The sequence below is a fragment of the Trachemys scripta genome, chromosome 6 (genome assembly GCF_013100865.1).
Source record: "Trachemys scripta elegans isolate TJP31775 chromosome 6, CAS_Tse_1.0, whole genome shotgun sequence".
NCBI classification, from domain to species: Eukaryota; Metazoa; Chordata; order Testudines; family Emydidae; genus Trachemys; species Trachemys scripta.
In genome coordinates, this window is record NC_048303.1 from 42,826,420 (window position 1) to 42,846,316 (window position 19,897).

Consider the following 19,897-nt stretch of genomic DNA (forward strand, 5'->3'; position numbering starts at 1 on the left):
GTCTTCCACAAAGGCATCCTGTCTTGCACTGAAGACATCAAGAAATAGAGAATTCACCATTTAACTTGGTAAGAGGAGGGAGACAAACATAAGCATGGAGGTCAAGTGGAGTGAGGCTGAGGTGAAGAGACTGCAAGGGGTTTGGAGCAGGCAGCCAGGGGGAAAGAATGTCGAGTGAAAGCTGTGGAAAGCAGCCTGACACTTACTATTGCCAGTCCCTGCTGCAGCACCTAGTGAGGCTGCTTCTGTTCTTTGGGCTGGCTCCTCCCTGGAATTTTTCTCAGTCAGTATTGCCAACACCAAGTGTTCACAAATCATGGATCAGGCCTCAAAAATGAGATTAAAAAATAAATAAAAGCTGGGGCTCATTTTATTTGTCGTTTGGTTTCCAAGCCTTCAGGATGCATGTGGTTCACAGTTTGAAGCTATTCAATCATGAGGGCTAAAAACTTTCTTTTTCATTAAAGCAGAGATGCTCGCCTAATCACAAGCATCCAGGAGCTGGGTATTAGAAAAACGTCGAATATGGCAAGACTTGTAATAAAATTGTGAGTTGGGAACACTGCTTTCTTCTCCCAGTCCACAAAGCGCCAGGGAGTACTGCACAGGGCTGCTAGAATTAGGGGTGCTGTGTGGCAGCACCCCCTGGCTTGAAGTAGTTTCCATCATATACAAGGCTTATAGTTTTGTTCAATGGCTGTCAGCACCCCCACTATAAAAACTGTTCCATTGCCAGTGGTACTGCATGGATCCTAGTGCTCCCATAGGGGAAGTGAGGGAGGGCATCCCACACACTTGTAGGTCTGGAGAGAGCAGTTCACCCTACCTTTCTCCCACCCCCCACATATGCTACAGTACCACCTGAGCAGTGGTCCCCAAACTTTTCAGGGTCGAACCCCCCCTTACTCCTGTCCGCATCTCCCCTAGGGTTGCCAACTTTCTGATTGTAGAAAACCAAACACCCTTGCTCTGCTCCGAGGCCCCATCTTCACTCACTCCAACCCCCCTCCCTCCGTCGCTCGCTTTCCTCTCCTCTTGCTCATTTTCACCAGGCTGGGGCAGAGGGTTGGGGTGTGGGTGGGGCTGAGGGCTCCGTCTGGGGCCAGGGATGAGGGGTTTGGAGTGCGGGAGGGGGCTCAGGGCTGGGGCAGGTGGTTAGGGTGCAGGGGAGTGAGGGCTCCGACTGGGGGTGCAGGCTCTGGATTGGGGCCGGGGATGAAGGGGTTGGGGAGCAGGAGGGGGCTTTGGGCTGGGGCAGAGGGGTTCGGAGTTTGGGATGGGGCTCCAGGCTGGGGCAAGGGCTTGGAGTGTGGAGTGTTGAAGTGTGGGAAGGGGCTCTGGGCTGCGGCGGGGGGTGTGTGCTCCGGGGTGAGGCCAGAAATGAGGGTTCAGGGTGTGGGAGGGGGCTCCAGTCTGGGTCAGGGGTCAGCTTTTTCTTCATCAGTACAACAGTCCAAATGACAGCTCTGAAACAGCTGCATGAACTACTGCAGGCCCCAACGCAGCTGGGATGTGTAGACATAGACTTAAAAACTACCAGCCCATTTTCTTAGAACATTTTACATGTTTAAAAACCAAACCCTCCTCTACTTTTCTGCCAAGACCTGAGCTCGTGATGCTCAGATTTTCCTGCAATAGTTGGGGGCCTGGCAAACGTCACTCCAGGAACTAAGCAAGGAGAGACCCACAAACCCAGGTCTTGTCAGCTAGATGAAGGAGGAAGCAATTTTTAAATATAAATATATTTGAGATTTTCAGCGTATGCCTGCTGTGTATGTGCCTTGGCTGGTTTGGAGACCTTACAGTGTTTGCAAAGTATTTACATGACGTGGGGAGTTCCCCTTTAGGTGTGCTTGTGTGGTCAGCACAAATCAGGAATTAAGCATTGCGCCTTTAAGAGGCGCACAGCACATGACGTGTCAGTTTGCCAAGCAGAAGAAAATGTCTCCATGCGGCCGCTGTAGAGCGCAGACCGTTTCCCAGGTCTCTCCTCCCCTGTTGTTAGGTAAACGCTGCTGGTGTAGGTCAGCTCTCTAGATCTGTCGGTGGGAGTTTGCAGGGTCGTGGGGAGGGCAAGGGGAGCGCTATGGGACAACGTGCAGAATGCTATGCTATGCTGTGCTTGGAGGGCGTTCTGAAGTCCGGGTTGAAGCCTGCTCCGAGTTGCTTAGAACTGACTCTGTTGTTAGCTAGGTTTGCACCAACGTGTTAAGTAGTTTGAACAATGTGAAGTGAAATCGGCTGTGCAGAAAGCAAGGGGCTGCAGCTCTATAAATCTATATACCAATCTGAGAGGGAGTGGAAATGCTTCCTGTAGATCATTTATTTCAGGATCTTGTGCTCTGCCAACAGATGGTCCCTGTGACTTGGTGGGATTCTGATTTGCAGATTGCAGCTGGATCCTGTTTTATTTGGGAATGGAGCAAATGAAATTTGTATAGGAACGCTGCTATGTTCAAGAAAGCAGCTTTGAACTGACCACTTGTGCCAGTAACCCTCAAAACCCCCTAAGTTTAGATGTTAAAGAAAAACAAACAGTTGGATTGTTTACAAGTCTATCTTAATATATAGAGAATGGATTTAAGAGCTGAAATTTTCAAAGCCCCATAACTCATCAATTTCAAGAGGCGGTTAGGGGATTTTGCTGCACACTTCCCTTTGAAGTTAATGGGAATTGTGAAGCTAAATTCGTCAGCTTTGAAAACTGCAACCAAGATTTGGGAAAACTGTTGCCACTGAGCAGCATTGCCCACCCCAAGCATTCAGAAGTCATGATTAGCTTAAAATCATGATTTAAAAAAATAAGTTGTTCCCCCCTCCCCCAATGCCTTTTGGTATGTGACCTCTAGAATTCACATCTTCAAGCTTTTATCCAGCATTGTGAAGGCTAGAAATATATATATTAATGAAAGCTGAGATTCTAATACAGGGGTGGGCAATAATTTTCGCAGGGGGGCCACTCCACGAATGTTGGTAAGTTGTCACAGGCTGCACATTTCTACTATATTAATGGAGGGGAAGCGGCTTCTGGGAGGGAGTTTGGGTGCAGGGGGTTGGGGTACAGGAGGGGATGTGAGGTGCAGGTTCTGGTCAGGAGGCACTTACTACAGGTGGCTCCCAGCTGGCAGCGCAGCAGGGCTTAGGCAGGCTGCTTGCGTGCCGTGGCCCCATGCCGCTCCCGGAAGTGGCTGTGGCCAGCTGCTGCTGGCACATCTCCGTGTGCTGCCCGTGCCTACAAGCACCATCCCCACAGCTCCCATTGGCCGGTTTCTGGTTTCCGGCCAATGGGACCTATGAGGGTGGTGCTGGGGGCAGGGGTGGCACGTGAAGCTGCCTCCCCCCACTGGGGTGCGCAGAGATGTGGCAGCAGCAGCTGGCCGCTTCCAGGAGCGGTGTGGGGCCACAGCAGGCAGGCAGCCTGCCTGAGCGCCCCGCTCTGCCACGGGATTTTTAGTGGCTCGGACTCGGAGATCGTGAGGGGGCAGAGGAGGCTAGACAGAAATGTTAGTCATGGAGGGCCGCACAGAAATGTTAGACGGGCCAGACCCGGCCTATGGGCTGTATTTTGCCCATCCCTGTTCTAATGTAATCTTACCTGACCTCAGAAGCTGGAGCTCTAAAAATTCAAAATGTCATGGGACTGATGATAAAATTGTGAGATGTGGCCCGTCTGTATAAATGCCCATTGACCACAGTTTTAGCCCTTTGTGCTAATAATTCTTTGCTGGAAATGTACTGGTGTTTGTTAGAACTGGTTTGGGTCATCTCAACTGTAGAATGCCAGCACTAATCACAGCTGCCTTGTTGGAATAAATAAATGAAAATTTAGGGTCTGTTTCTGCTCCAGTGAAAATTGATGGGAGTTTTCCAATTGGCTTCATCAGTGCAGAATTGAAAACCGTTTTTGAGTTACTTTTTTTTTTTTTAATATATATATATATATATATACTCAAACTTCCTTTTTATTCACTATTAGACTTGCATCCTATTGTTCTTGTTTGTTCGAAGAGCCAAAATGCTATTTATTTACCTTATACAATTTGGTTTTTACAGTGGCTGAAGAAGCCTAAAAAGCTACAGAAAAGCCAAGAAATGCACCCTAAGTACTGCATTAAAATGAAACATTCCAAGAGACAGTATGTCTGGGCAAAAAGGTATCTTTTGCTAACATTTCATAAAAAAATATATATGGAGATATACTTATCTCATAGAAGTGGAAAGGACCCCAAAAAGTCATAGAGTCCACCCCCCTGCCTTTAATAGCAGGGCCAAGTACTGATTTTTGCCCCAGATCCTTAAGTGCCCTTCAAGGATTGAACTCACAACCCTGGGTTTAGCAGGCCAATGCTCAAACCACTGAGCTCTCCATTATTTATTTATATTATGACCGTGCCCAAAGGTCCATCAGGATTGAAGTACAATTGTGTCAGGTGTTGTACAAAGTTATTAGATGACAGGTCCTAGCTCCTTACACTTTAATTGAAAACAAGATGCAACAAGTGAGTATTCAAACAATTGGAGGGAAGGCGAAGATAACAGAGCATTAGAACGTGTAGTTATATAGGCAATCTATGTACGACATAATGGTTCTAAACCATTATTTTATTTATTATATAAATCAGCACCCTTCACAGCCCTCTATCTAGCTGCTTTGCTGAGCCTTCTGTGTTTGAAGAGTTAGGTTCTGTCTGTCCCAGCATGTATTTGCACCAAAAATGTTGACCATAGGGGAGCAAAAGTGCAGAAATTTTGATTGCATGATCCTGTCTGTTTGGCAACGTGAGGATATCATGTATACATATTCTTATAATAGAAAATATATTGGTCTGCAACTTTCTGCAATCATAGTTCATCCTCTCTTAAACAGATGCTCTAGTCCCACATCTCATCCTGGTAGTATTCTCTACTTTTCAGCCATTAAGGTCAGTCGGTAATGTGTATGTGATACAGCTGATTGGGGCAGCTGCCAGAATACAAATCCCTATGTATTCAGTGTTGTGTGTGTGTCTTGGAAAAATGCTCTGCAAGTATATGACACTGCTGAGCCTTTTCTGAAATACTAATATGGATCCAAAAATACACAGAACAGGATGATGTCCTGAGTTTCAGTGAATGATGGCAGTGCTGTTAATTTCCCCCGCCCTAGTTTTGTCTAATAGCTGTTTTCAGCTATTTCCATATTCTTCCGTGTTACTCTGTCACTATTTTGTGGTTGGCTTTAGAAAAAGCATTCTGATTGATGTGCAAAGTAATGCTTCCAGTGAAATTTATTGGTGCTCGGTATTCTTACTCATCAGTTTTCATGCCTGGTGCTGGGGAAAAATAACATCTATGTAACTGATGATGGTGAAATGGTATGGGTCTTGTTAAGATGAGAGAGACCATCAATATTTGTGGAGGACTGAGAAGGTAAGGCAGTTATATCCTGTACTGGTTCTTACTGGTTATAGCCTCCAAGATTAAAATGGTGCAAAAGCAACCCATGTTCCTCTCCCAACTTTAGGGGAAACAGTACTGCCTTTGCATATATGGCTTGCATAGCCAGATGACTGTTTAATATTAACTTAATTTGTTTGGAAAATGTTCCTTATAGTGATAAGTTTAAGGGAGTAGATTCTCTAGCCAAGAACCCTATTTAGCACTCTACTTAAGCCACACTCTCATTCAATTCAGTGAGTTATGACTCATAAGCGCTGAATAGGAAACTTGATACAGTAGCCTGTTTAAACTGGTGGCTCTCAACTTCTCCCTTTCAGGAGTCTGATTTGTCTTGTGTACCCCAAGTTTCACCTCACTTAAACTACTTACTTACAAAACAGACAAATAGAAAAGTGTCACAGCACACTAGTACTGAAAAATTGATGACTCATTTTTACCATAGTTATAAAATAAATCAATTAGAATATAAATATTGTTCTTACATTTCAGTGTATAGTATACAGAGTAGGGCTGTCAAGTGATTAATCACAATTTTTTTTTAATCGAGCCGTTAAACAATAAGAATATCATTTACTTAATTTTGGATGTTTTCAACATTTTCAATTACAATACAGAATACAAAGTGTACAGTGCTCATTTTATATTTTGATTACAAATATTTGCACTGTAAAAAACAAATATTTTTCAATTCACCTAATACAAGTATTGTAGTGCAATCTCTTTATCATGAAAGTTGAACTTAAGAATTATGTACAAAAAATAACTATTATTCCCCCACCCCCATCACGATTTTTCACACTTGCTGTCTGGTCACTCTAGCGCGCCACGTGCACCGGTGCTGGAAGTTTTCCCCTCAGCAGTATCCGTAGGGGTGTGGCTCTGATGCCCCCTAGAGTGGCGCCCGCATGGTGCCGCATAAGAGGCGCCACCGGCTCCCTCCACCCTCAGTTCCTTCTTGCATGAAACTCGGACAGTGGGGAAGGAGGGCGGGTCATGGAATGGACACGAGCAACACATCTCGAAGAACACTAGTTACGGAAAAAGTAACTGTCTTTTCTTCTTCAAGTGCTTGCTCATGTCCATTTCAGATTAGGTGACTCCAAAGCAGTAACCCTGAAGGTGAGTAGGAGTTCACTGAGTGTAGATTGCAACACAGCTCTGCCGAACCTAGCGTCATCCCTGGCCTGCTAAGTGATAGTATAATGAGTGGTAAATGTGTGGACAGAGGACCACGTTACAGCTCTACATGGATGTGTGCCAGGAAGGCTGCCAAAGACGTCTGATCTCTCGTCAAGTGGGCTCTGACAATCGGCGGCAGCGGAACCCCCACCAGGTTGTAACAGGTCCTTATGCATGAGGTGATCCAATTGGAAATCCTCTGCAAAGACACTGGATGACCAGTCATCCTATTGGCTGTAGCAATGAACAGTTGAGTCAATTTATGGAAAGGCTTGGTACGTTCTAAGTAAAAAGCCAAGGCCCTCTGGACGCCCTGTACATGAACACCGGGAGGAAGATGTCCTAGTTCACATGGAAGGTGGAGACCACCTTTGGCAGGAAGGCTGGGTGGGGCTGCAACTGAACCTTATCTTTGTAGAAGGTCAAGGCTTTAATTTACAAGACCCATCTCGCTAACATCACTGCCACCAGGAATGTGACCTTCCATGACCGATGGGAGCAGGAACCCAGTGGTTCAAAGGGCAGGCCAGTGAGCCTAGAGAGGACCAAGTTAAGATCCCACTGTCGGATGGGAGCCCGCACCTGCGGGAAGAGTCTCTCCAGTCCTCTTAAGAATCTGACAGTCATGTCATGGAAGAACACCATCTGTCCTTGGATCAGCGGGTGAAAAGCAGAGATGGCCACAAGATGCATTCTAATGGAAGTGTGTGCCAGGCCCTGGTTCCTCAAATGGAGCAGGTAGTCCAGGACAGCCCGTTTGGAGGAACATGAGGGAGAGATGCCCCATTCAGACACCCAGTGGGAAAACCTTGTCCACTTGGCCAGGTAAGTCAGTCTAGTTGCGGGCTTCCTACTTTCCAGGAGGACCTGTTGGACTCCTTCCGAACAGGTCTGCTCCTCCAGGTTCAGCCACACAGCATCCATGCGAGAGGTGGAGGGACGCGAGGTTGGGGTATAAGAGCTAACTGGTCCTGTGACAGCAGGTCCAGTCAGTTGGGCAGGGGCCAGGGAGGGGCCACTGACAGGCTCATGAGCATGCCGAACCAATTCTGGCAAGGCCACGCTGTGGCAATCATGATAACCTGCGCATGGTCTCTCGATCAGGGTCCTGATGATGAGTGGAATTGGAGGAAATGCACACAGCAGGCTCCCTGACCATGACAGGAAGGCATCAGGGAGGGAACCCTTGCTCAGACTGTCGAGAACAAAACCGGTGCCATTTCCTGTTCTGTCTGGTAGTGAACAGGTCCACTTGGGGAGTTCCTCACCTTTGGAAGATCATGAAGGCTACCTCTGGATAGAGTGTCCACTCGGGGAGAGAGGAGAAGTCTCTGCTGAGCTGGTCTGCCAGTGTATTCCTGACGCCGGGAAGGTGACAAGCTTCCAGGTGGATTTTATGGCTGATGCTTCCCCTTGCCTGTTGATGTAGAACATTGAGGCTGTGTTGTTCATCAGGACTCATACCACCTTGCCCGACAGGTGGGGCAAGAAGACTCCGCATGCCATCTGGACTGCTCGGAGCTCTTTGAGGTTTATGTGTAACTGTACCTCCTCTAGGGACCACATCCACTGTGCCTGGAGGTTGCTGAGATGTGCCCCCCAGCCGAGGTCTGAGGTGTCCAACACCAACGCGATGGAGTGAGGAGGGTTGTCTAATGGAACCCCTTCCAGGACCGTCCTGCGGTCAGTCCACCATCAGCGAAGTAAGTATCGCCTGGGGAATGGTAACAATCTTCTCCAGGGGGTCTCAGGACTGGGAATAGACAGTCGCCAGCCATTGTTGCAGGGGCTGTATCTGGAGCCTGCCATGGCGGACAGTGTAAGTGCATGTGGCCCAGCAGGCGCAGACAGATCCTGGCTGTAGTGAGAGGGAACATGGAGACTTCCATGACGAGGTTTGCTATCGTGTGGAACCTTTCCAGCGGCAGGAACGCTCTAGCATAGGTAGAGTCAAGGACCGTTCCGATGAACTCTGTCCTCTGCACTGGCACTAATGTCGACATTTTGTTGTTCACCAGTAGGCCCAGAGAGCGGCACATGGCTTGAAGCACTGCAACATCCCTTCGGACTTAAGACCTGGAACTGCCCTTGATGAGCCAGTCGTTGAGGTACAGGTAGAACTGGATACCCTGAGGTAAGCCACTACCACCAACATGCATTTGATAAACAATCTTGGTGCTGTTGCCAGGCCGAATGAGTGGACCATAAACTGGTAGTGATGGGGCCCCATCATAAACCAGAGGAAGCGTCTGTGTCCTTGAAAGACCGCTATGTAGAAGTATGCATCCTTCAAGTCGAGGGCGGCATACCAATCTCCCGGATCCAGGGAGGTGGTGATAGAAGCCAGAGAGACCATGTGGAAGTTTAGCTTCTGTAGATACTTGTTGAGGTCTCGCAGGTCCAGGATGGGCTGTAGACAGCCCTTGGTTTTTGGGATTAAAAAGTACCAGGAATAGAACCCCTTGTTCCTGTACTCGAGAGGAACTTCTTCCACTGCACCCAGCTGTAGTAACCCTTTTACCTCCTATGCAAGGAGACTCTTGTGAGAGGGGTCCCTGAAGAGGGACAGGGAAGGTGGGTGGGAAGAGGGGTAGAAAGGAACTGGAGGGTCTAACCCTGTTCAACTGTGGTGAGGACCCAGCAGTCTGAAGTTACAGTGGTCCAAGCTGGGAGGAAAGGGGAAAGGTGGTTGGAGAACACTGGGAAAGATGGATCCGGGGAATAGTCTGGTAGGTCACCCTTGGGCCCACCCTCAAAATGACCGTTTGGCCCTCTGCTTATTAAGGGTCAAGCTCGACTGGGCAGAGGATGGAGGTGGGTGGTTTGGGCGGCGCTTGTAGCCCGTGGCTCATTTATGGGGTTGGTCCTGCTGAGGCTGGCTCCCCTGGCCCTGATGCTGCTGTGGTTTGAACTGCTTACGCGCCAGGGCTGGGACGTAGAGACCCAGGGTTTTCAGGCTGCTGCGAGAGTCCATGAGGCCATGCAACTTGCTGTCTGTTTGCTCCACAAATAAGGCCCCGCCACTGAAGGGCAGGTCCTGCAATGACTTCTGGGCCTCGGTGGACAACCCAGAGAGGAGCAGCCAAGAGACTCGCTGCATGGAGATAGCGGAAGCCATGGTGCGGGCAGCAGTCGTGCCCTCAAAAAGGATCGCTCGGAATTCCTTCTTGGAAGCCTCAGGGAGCGACCCTTTGAACTTGGCCAGGGCTTGCTGCATATTGAAGTCATATTGGCCAAGGAGGGCTTGGTGGTTGGTTACTCTCAGCTGAAGGCTGGAAGGTGAAAATACCTTTTGCCCAAAAAGATCCAGCTTCCTTGAGTCTTTATTTGTGGGGGTGGCCCTGGGTTGTCTCTGCCTCCTCTTGTGGTTCACCACCTCAACCACAAGAGAATTGGGGGCTGGGAGGGAGTATAGGTACTCACGCCCTTTGGTTGGCATGAAGTACTTATGTTTGGCCCTTTTTAGAGAGGGGGTCTGGCACAGGGCATTAGTGATTTTGGAGACCTCTTCATGAAGGGGTAGGACCACCCTGGTGGGAGCCGAAGAACATAGAACATCAAACAGAGTCCCAGGGCTCTTCCAATTCCTCTGCCTGAGGCACCAGGTTAGAAGCAAACCTCTTCAAAAGTTCCTGGTGTGCTCTGGTGTCATCCTGAGGAACCAAGTGAGGGGGCCCCGTGATATCCTCATCGGCACCAGACAAGGCTGATGCCAATGCTGCGGGAACCTCCATGTCCATTGGTGGTCTAGCAGCTTGCTCCCCTGGGTCTTCCTGGACCTGCAAGGTCTGACCCCCTGAAGCCTCGAGCACCAGAGGGGGACGGGATACTGAGGCCGCTGGCCTCTCCGAGGCTTCTCACACCGATCAGGCAGCCTGGGAAGGTTGGGTGAACCCCCAGGGGTTCCATGGGTACCATGGCGCTGGCCACTGCGCTTGGGGCCATGGGGCAGGTTTCGGTGCTGATAATGTAGTTGGCACCGCCGGTACTGGGGCTTGTCCGGCAGTCAGGGAACCTCACTCTGAGCCGGAGCTACCAACAGAGTGGTCGGTACCGGGCGACCAGGATCAGGGTGAGCGGTGGCTCTTGTCTGACCAGTGCTGGTCGTTGCATCCTGAAGCCGACCTGTCTGAGCGAGATTGTCTTGGTTGGGCTCTTGGGGACGGACAGAGTTCAGCAGATCTGCGTCTGATACCTGGCAATCCACGCCTCAAGCGACTCGACTGGTACCAGGATGTCAAACAGGACTGGGAGGATCATCCTGAGTAGGGCGATCTCCTTCTTGGAGACGGGTGATGATGGCCCAGCAATCGGTAATCTCTGGTGTTTGATTGGTCCCGGGATCACTACCATGCCCTTGGAGACCGTCAAGGTCGGTCCCCAAGTTCTTGCTGGGTGGCACATGCCTCAGAGGGTCTGCGCCATTCCACCAGCGAGGTACGCCTTGAGTCCCTTGATCGGTGCCCCTGGTGTGGGGATTGAGGCGGGCTCAACTTATTTACAATGTCACCTGAAAGTGAGTACAGGTGTTAGCATTGCAATGTATTTACATGCCAGATATGCTAAACATTCATATGCCCCTTCATGCTTCGGCCACCATTCCAGAGGACATGCTTCCATGCTGATGACTCTCGTTAGAAAAAATAATGCATTTATTAAATTTGTGATTGAACTCCTTGGGGGAGAATTGTATGTCTCCTGCTCAGTTTACCCACATTCTGCCATATATTTCATGTTATAGGAGTCTCGGATGATGACCCAGCACGTTTGTTTTAAAAACATTTTCACTCCAGATTTGACAAACCAAAAAAAAAAAAAGGGAACAGCGTGAGATTTATAAAAATAGCTACACCACTTGACCCAAAATCTGAGAGGGATGAGGTGTGGAGCATGCTTTCAGAAGTCTTAAAAGAGCAACACTCCGATGCGGAAACTACAGAACTGAACCACCAAAAAAGAAAATCAACCTTCTGCTGGTGGCATCTGACTCAGATGTTGAAAATGAACATGCATTGGTCTGCACTGCTTTGGATTGTTATTGAGCAGAACCTGTCGTCAGCATGGACGCATGTCTTCTGGAACGGTGTTTGAAGCATAAAGGGACACATCAATCTTTAGTGCATCTGGCACATAAACATCTTGTGATGCTGGCTACAACTGTGCCATGAGAATGCCTGTTCTCACTTTCAGGTGACCCTGTAAACAAGAAGTGGGCAGCATTATCTCCTGCAAATGTAAACAAACTTGTTTGTCTGAGGGATTGGCTGAACAAGAAGTAGGACTGAGTGGACTTGTAGGCTCTAAAGTTTTACATTGTTGTTTTTGAGTGCAGATATGTAACAAAAAATCTGCATTTGTAAGTTGCACTTTCATGATTGAGATTGCACTATAGTATGTATGAGGTAAATTGAAAAATACGATGTCATTTTTACAGTGCAATATTTAAAAAAATAAAGCATTGTATACTTTGAAATCCAATATTTGAAAATGTAGAAACATACAAAAATATTGAATATATTTCAATTGGTATTCTATTGTTTAACTGCAATTAAACTGATCAAGACTAATTTTTTTCATCATGATTAATCTTGAGTTAATCATGTGAGTTAACGGTGATTAATCAACAGCCCTCATACTGAGCAATATAAACAAGTCATTTCTATATGAAATTTTAGTTTACTGACTTCACTAATGCTTTTTATGTAGCCTGTTGTAAAATTAGGTAAATATCTAGATGTACTGTACCCCACTGTGAACCTCCACACATACATCTACCCCTGGTCAAGACCCACTTAGAAATAGCCAAAGGTGGTTATTTAAACAGAGCCTATCTGCTATTGCTCCTCTCCAAATATGAAAGTGATGGCTTGTTAGAGTAATACTGTTTTTCCTCCAACAGGTTCTTATGAAAACTCAGACTCTGGAATCTGTCAAACCTACATTGACTTTTATAAACAACTGACATTTTTGAAAACTATCTTTAAAGTGATGGAGACAAGGTGGGTCAGGTAATAGCTTTTATTGGACCCGCTTCTGGTGGTGGGAGGGATAAGCTTTTGAGCTTAACAGTGCTCTTCTTCAGGTCTGGGGAAGGTAATCAGTGTCTGAGCTAAATACAAGTTGGGACTATTAAGCAGATGGGGCAGGGGAGGAAGGAAAAGCACGCCTGCTGTAGGAGACAACTTAACATGGAGTAGGCAATTAAGGGTTAGCAGGCTCTAGGATGTTACAGATTGTCGTAATGAGCCATAAAGCCAGTGTGTTGGATTAGTCCATGGTAATATCTAGCAGAATTATTAAGTTCCAAAGCTTGTCTTCTGAAGGTGTTGTGCAAGTTTCCTTTGAGGACAAAGGTTGCATGCAGTGTGATGATCGCTTAATGAAAAATACTCACCCACGTATGACTATTTTTCTGTGAGAATTCATTCAGTACTTTAAACTGACAATCATTTATAGAAAAAACGGACAGTTACGACAATGAAAACATATCTAATGTTGTGTATCTTTACACACAACTCTTCACCCAGAGGGGGAGTGGAGAGAAAGCTATTACTCTGTAAAATTACATTTAACTCAAATAGCTTTTAGTCAATTTGAACCCTCTGAAGAATTTGACTTGTACATTCAAAGCAAACTGTGGGATACCTATTAAGTATCTACAAAATATTGGTAGTGCAGCAGTTCTTAAAACTGTAGTAATTAATACTTAAGATTCAGGTTCTAACAAACTTTTGGAAAGACAATCCAAGAGGGAAAACAAACGCTTCTATTGTAACTGAATACTTAAGTTACACTACTGTCATTTCACAGTAAATCTGACTAGTCTTTGCAATGGTAACCAGAACTTGCTATTAAATCACATACTTCTATCAAGACTCTTGATTTGCAAGAATGTTGCATTGTCTTTCAATTGTCCATTCCACCCACTATAGTTCCCTTCCCTTTACTAAGCTATGAGGCTTCACATATGCTGCCTTCCTCCCCATCCTCTGTGGGCAGGGGTGAGAGAAAATGTTAGCTAATGCCAGAAGGCCTAAGGGTAGCAGAAACAGGCAAATAAAAGGCAGTGCTGTGTTCATCTCAGCTTTGACAGAGGACAACTGTAGGATCAGATACCAAAGGAAAAATTTTCAAGGGGCCTGTGTAGTGGACAAGCATACCTGTTTGTGAACATAACTCATTTAACATGATTATATGCTTGAACCACTAATCTGAAAAGTAAATATTTGCTAGCAGCAGAGAAAGTGTCTAATTCCTTAGTGGTGGTGGTGCAGATTCACCAGATTCTTATTGCATATGCATGAGCAAGCATACATTTATATTTGCAAGGAAAGTACTTTCCTCATGTAAGATCAAAATCTCATTTTTTTTTACAAAGTATCTTGTTGCACTTTTCCAGTTTTTTTTTTTTTGTTTTTGTTTTTTAAAAGGTACTTGGGCTAAGCTTCCCCCTTAACTGTAACAAAAGCTTCAGAATGCCTTGGAATACAAGTGTCACTTCTAGAGCTACACCTTCAGAAATGACTCTTAATTTGTTATGGAATATAGTCTTACAGGAAAATGTTAGCACTAAACTATATTGGTAATTGTGATGTCTTCAATTTACCTGTACATTTATATAATAATATTGTGTACAAAGACTAATGTTAATATTTTGATTTCTTCGAAGATAGTTTAATACAGAATTGAACAGTGTTGCTATAGCCATTCTAAGCACTTGTACACAACTCTTTAAAATACTACTTCTGGGCAAGGCATTTTTCAGTAGCTGCTTTCAGATTATTAAACAAAGGCTTTAAACTACAACATTAAATAGTAATCAAAGCATTGTTTCTTATTACACTCTGGTGACTCTGATAAGAAATGTTAAGAAGAATGACTAGCAGCTGTTCTAGCTTCAGCAGTCTGCTTGCTGTTGGACAGTTTAGCCGTGGTAAACTAGGTGGATGTTATGTCTGCTTACTGGTCTCCTTTACTGTGACAGCAATATGAGGATATTTTAACCTGAAGAGAGATTAGGAAAGTGTCCTAATTTTAAAGAGAACCCCCACATCCAATATACTCATAAGTTAATGTCAAGAATCACACAATTTAAATTTGACAATATTTCATTTATTGTGTTTAAGAACATTCAATAAATATCAAGTTTTCAGTTTCAGATTTGCAATCCTTATGCACGGAAAGTCTGATTTTCCCCTCCCCCCCGGCATAAACTCCATTGCCAGCAATGGGTGTATCAGAACAGCCAGCCTGAAGAGGCTAATAAATATTTTAATACTCCTAGATAGCGGGTTTCTGAGCATACCCCTTCTAAATGGTATGTTAGATTCACCACACAAATTCTTCACAGAAGAAAATAAGACTTTACTACAAACTGTCCTCTGAATATTATTCTTTTACTAACAGTGGTCATTTATTTCATGGAACACAGTATTTAGAAATACAAAGTAGACATGGATTGTTAAAAATATCAGGAATTTAATTTCATATATGAAGAGTAAATTGAGATGCATGTGATCAGTACTGAATTGTATGAATTTAGTTGTAATGTGCCTCTTGCTAAGTTTCACAGCAATTCGGACCAAATGCTCACAAGAGAGGAAAAGGCAACATTTAAAAACCTCTTGCATTGTTTTGTGGGTTTTTTGCTTGTTAGAACATTAAAAAAATCTTCGTAAGTTTGGAAAAAGTTTAAAAGCAAATCAAAATAGTTTTAATTGCAGTGGGCTATTGTATTAAAAAATAAATATTTAAAGAAAATTCCTTCCCTTAATGAGCATCACCTTCAAGTACTTCCATTTTAACATCCTTCTAAACAAAACCTGCATCAGTCTGATTTTCACTACTTATTTAAGTGTGTTTAAAAAAAAAAGTGTGAACACTAGTGTAAACCAAATAAGACTATAGTTAATCTTAATATACAGCTCTAAATCTTGAGATTCTTCACAGCTGTATATTACTTATCACCCAACTTTTAATTTAGCAAAAAATAAACTCTCAGCCGCTTTTTATATACATGAATTATCCTGCTCTGGGCCTGAGTATTTTCATTCTGCAGTCCCTCTAACCCAAGGCATAACTTTGGGTGCATCTTTCTGCATTTTAGCTTCCTGGAAGCTTTCAGCAAACCTCTCTCTTGCTTTATCCCAGTTCTTTTTGTTCTTGCTTTTGATGATCTGAACATCTTCAACTGAAGCTGGTCTACTTGTACCCAAGCCTGCATGCATCTTGTGTATCTGAAGCTGGATCTGTCAAACACATTGAAAAGTGTTATGGATTCCATATTTCAAATACTTCAACATTACTGTCAAAGGTGAAAGTAACAAAGGACATACCGGTACACTGGAGTCCTGAGCAGGGGTGTGGCCTCAACCAGAAGAGGCGGGGTCTTTCAAGATTTAAAAGCCCTGGGGCTCCAGCTGTGGCTGGGAGCCCCAGGGACTTTAAATCACCCCGGAGCTACCAGCTGCAGAGGCGGCTGGGAGCTCGGGGGTGATTTAAAGGGCCTGGTGCTCCGGCTGCTGTGGGGAGCCCCGGGCCCTTTAAATCACCGCCGGAGCCCTGCCACCACTGCCCTGGGGTAGCGGCATCAGGGCTCCGGTGGCGATTTAAAGGGCCCAGGGCTTCCTGCAGTTGCAGGAGCACCAGGCCCTTTAAATCCCCACCCGAGCCTGACTGCCGGAGTGCCGGCGGTGATTTAAAGGGCCCAGGGCTCCCTGCCGCGGCTGGAACCCTGGGCCCTTTAAATCCCCGTCAGAGAAGCCAGTCCAGTCCAGTCCGGCACAGTACCGGCTCTTGCCAGTACACCGTACCAGCTTTCCCCTGTGATTACTGGACACCTATCAAGCTCTGCAACATTAAGTAATCTGCTATGTTTGACTAACAGTAAAATACCCAAATCATGAACACTGATTTCATGTTGATAAAAGCCTGCTACTCATCCAGTTCATTTTAGAGGTGATCTGCAGGGAAAAAACAAAAAACCCAAACCCTGAACTTTTTAGATACTGAACAATCTAAACAAACGTAAGAGGATGTTTTAGCATGTATGCAACTAGTGTAATTTTTAAATCTGTGAGGCACAGTCCACCCTCTACCTTTTCCATGCAAGTGCCAGATTCTCACTCCATAATATAGCACCTACCACTCTAAAATCCAAACCCCGTATTCTATTCCCCCATCTGCATTCTGCTGCCCCACAAGGATCCTTTCATCTTCACAAACTGACACAGCGGCTGTGCTGGTGGGTGCAGAAGGGGTGCATGGGGGAGGTGCTGCAACACAGCACTGCGGAGATTCTGGACAGCTCGGTTGCCCTTAGGCAACCGGAACTTAAACAGAACTCCCACAGCTCTCTAGGTTACACTTTTTTGGTGGGAGGTGTGGCGAGGAGGCCACACTGGCTTCCATGGCAGGCCAAACCTGGAAGGGTACAAAGTGGCTTAAAGCCACCTTAGGTCTGGTCTATACTACCCGCCTGAATCGGCGGGTAGAAATCGACCTCTCGGGGATCGATTTATCGCGTCCCATTGGGACGCGACAATCGATCCCCAAATCGGCGCTCTAACTCCACCAGTGGAGGTGGTAGTAAGCGCCGCCGACAAAAAGCGGCAGAAGTCGATTTTGCCGCCGTCCTCACAACGGGGTAAGTCGGCTGCAATATGTCGAATTCAGCTACGCTATTCACGTAGCTGAATTTGCGTATCTTAAATCGACTCCCCGCTGTAGTGTAGATGTACCCTTAGCCCTTTTCTACTCCTCCGTTGGTTGCAAGTTCTGTGCTACACCACTGTGGGGCACAGCAGAGGGTCTTACCCAAAGTCTGTCTTTTAAAATATTTGTATGCTCCCTATAAAAGGGAGAACAAAAGGGAAATTAGTTCTGTCTTCCTCTAGGCTTTGTGTGAAGCATTAAGATAACTGAACTACTGATTAGCTATCTAGACATAATCTGTACCCCAGCCCCAACCTCAATTCCCTAACAATGTATACACCACTAACATTTTCCAATGAAACACCACAACTATTGATATATAATTTCTAAATACTAGATTAATAATTTAAAAGTGAGTAACTGCCCTGCTGAAGTGCTCCACATCCAGTACTTCAAAATCCTGTAAGTTCCTCATGATTTACAGTGAAACTAGCATTTACAGTGCAAATGCATTTTTATATTTCTGTGTAACCTGTAAAGCAAAAGTCACAGAAACCTACCGGATTCTTCATTCCACCACCATCCTTGCCTAGCCCTTCTCCTTTTTTCCATCCCATCTTCTCCAGCATTTTGCGACCCTTGTTGCTATCACTGATTTCACTTTAAAGGAAAGGAAAGTTAGCTAAAATATGAGGAAGACAAAACAGAATTTTAACTCTATTCCTAGTATTTGGGGTCTATTTTTCAAATGCGTGCACAACTGCTGCTCCTGAAAACTAGGCAATTGCACTTGCCATTACCTAACATGCAAGCATGAGGGGGCTGAACATGTTCATGTCTGCCTCCAGACTATGCTGAACACAATGCAAAAGTTAAACTTTATTGAATTTTTGTTGGGATTGATAAAATCTGTTTCAAGAAATGAAGTGACTTTTTTAGTATACACTAGCTTTGTGAAATCGAGTTGGTCACCTTTGCGAAAATTGCCATTTTAAGTGAAGGGACTGTTCCAATCTTGGCTAGCTATATTTTCCATGAACAGAACTGTAAAAAAGTTATCAGTAGTAATTCTTGTTCTCCAAATAAATTGCCTCCACAGAGCCTCACTGTACGGTCTGAGTCCCTGGCAGCTTGACACCCAATATCACTACAAACCCTATATGTCCTGAGCCCCTTGTTTCCCCATCCCAAACCACCAGCAAAACCCTCCTCTGCCCACCAATCCCAAGTGCCCTATCTGCAAGTTCTCCCATTTGACAACTTTTACTATCCTTGTCTTCCCTATGCCCCAAGTTTATCATTAATCTCCTCTTTAAATAGGAAATGTCTACTAACAAACAAAAACACCTTTGTTGCCTCAGAATTAGGGTTGGCTCAAGTGTATATTCTACCAGTGCAATCATAATTAAAATCAGGGATATCAGGTAAGGCTACATTAATATCTAGAGCAATGTCAATTCACCTGCCTTACTACCCAAAATTCATAATTCTTAAAGGCTTATTTGCCAGAACAAACTTCTTTTAATTTCCAACATACAGCCCCCCACGAATGCATACATTCAATTCCTCTAAAACCCACTCTTAATGATAATCTTGGTGAGATTATGACTTGTCATAGTTAAGCATGTGAAACAATGTGATTTAGAACAGTGGTTCTCAAATCAGGAGTCTGGGATCCCCTAGGGGGCCTTGAGCAGGTTTCAGAGGGTCTCCAAGCAGGGCCAGCATTAGACTCGCTGGGGCCCAGGGCAGAAAGCCATAGCCTCACCGCATGGGGCTGATACCCAGGAACCTGAGCCCTGCCACCCGGGGCTGAAGTTGAAGCCTGACTAATGTAGCTTTGTGGGGGGGCCCTGTGGCATGGAGCCCCAGGCAATTGCCCTACTTGCTACCCCTGATCATCGGTCCTGTCTTTTATATACAGAAAACCAGTTATGGCAGAGGTTGGCCATTGAGTTTTTATAGCATGTTGGGGAGGGGGGGCTCAAAGAAAAAGGTTGAGAACCTCTGATTTAGAACAAATGGTTGTATGCATTGTGCGTGACTGTATGTTGGAGGTGAAGAATCTGAGTAAATGTGGATGTTACAATGGGTTATAAGTAGAGCCCTACCAAATTCATGGCCATGAAATCTGGTCTTCCCCCATGAAATCTGTTTTGTGTGTGCTTTTACCCTATTCTATACGGCTCTCACAGGGGAGACCAGTATTTCTCAAATTGGAGGTTCTGACCCAAAAGGGAGTTGCAGGGGTAGGGGGTGTATCTCAAGGTTATTTTAGGGAGGTTACGGTATTGCTACCCTTACTTCTGCGCTGCCTTCAGAGCTGGGCAGCTGGAGAGCAGCGGCTGTTGGCTGGGTGCCCAGCTGTGAAGGCAGCGCCCCGACAGCACAGCGCAGAAGTAAGGATGACAATATCATACCATGCCATCCTTACTTCTACGCTGCTGCTGGTGGCGGCTCTGCCTTCAGAGCTGGGTTCCTGGCCACCAGTCACCCCCTCCAGCTTTGAAAGCAGTGCAGCTGCCAGCAGCAGCGCAGATGTAAGGGTGGCAGGACCGCAACCCCCTTTACAATAACCTTGCGATCCCAACTCCTTTTTGGGTCAGGATCCCTACATTTATAACAC

The 19,897-nt window shown here is 45.7% G+C and overlaps 1 protein-coding gene, 1 long non-coding RNA gene and 1 other non-coding gene across 5 annotated transcripts in view; 2 read left to right on the forward strand and 1 right to left on the reverse strand.

Moving 5' to 3' along the window:
• Positions 1-1,921: 1,921 nt before the first annotated feature.
• The window catches only part of LOC117879351, a 43,432-nt gene continuing 25,456 nt past the window's right edge, over positions 1,922-19,897 (forward strand). Inside the window, exons 1-4 of one of the 3 annotated variants that reach the window (XR_004646242.1) lie at positions 1,922-2,005; positions 4,054-4,154; positions 8,637-8,752; positions 12,518-12,626. This is a non-coding gene — a long non-coding RNA (uncharacterized LOC117879351). The remainder of the gene's footprint in view (positions 2,006-4,053; positions 4,155-8,636; positions 8,753-12,517; positions 12,627-19,897) is intronic. The other 2 variants (XR_004646244.1, XR_004646243.1) reach the window with 2 other exon arrangements.
• Positions 5,395-5,533, forward strand: LOC117879712. Its single transcript, XR_004646367.1, has one exon. It is a non-coding gene; the product is annotated as a small nucleolar RNA SNORA47 (small nucleolar RNA).
• The window catches only part of AGGF1 (angiogenic factor with G-patch and FHA domains 1), a 42,237-nt gene continuing 37,048 nt past the window's right edge, over positions 14,709-19,897 (reverse strand). Inside the window, exons 13-14 of the mRNA XM_034774471.1 lie at positions 17,832-17,931; positions 14,709-15,866 (exon numbers count right to left, since the gene is read on the reverse strand). Coding sequence (XP_034630362.1) covers positions 15,666-15,866; positions 17,832-17,931 — 301 coding nt within the window. The 3' untranslated portion in view covers positions 14,709-15,665. The remainder of the gene's footprint in view (positions 15,867-17,831; positions 17,932-19,897) is intronic.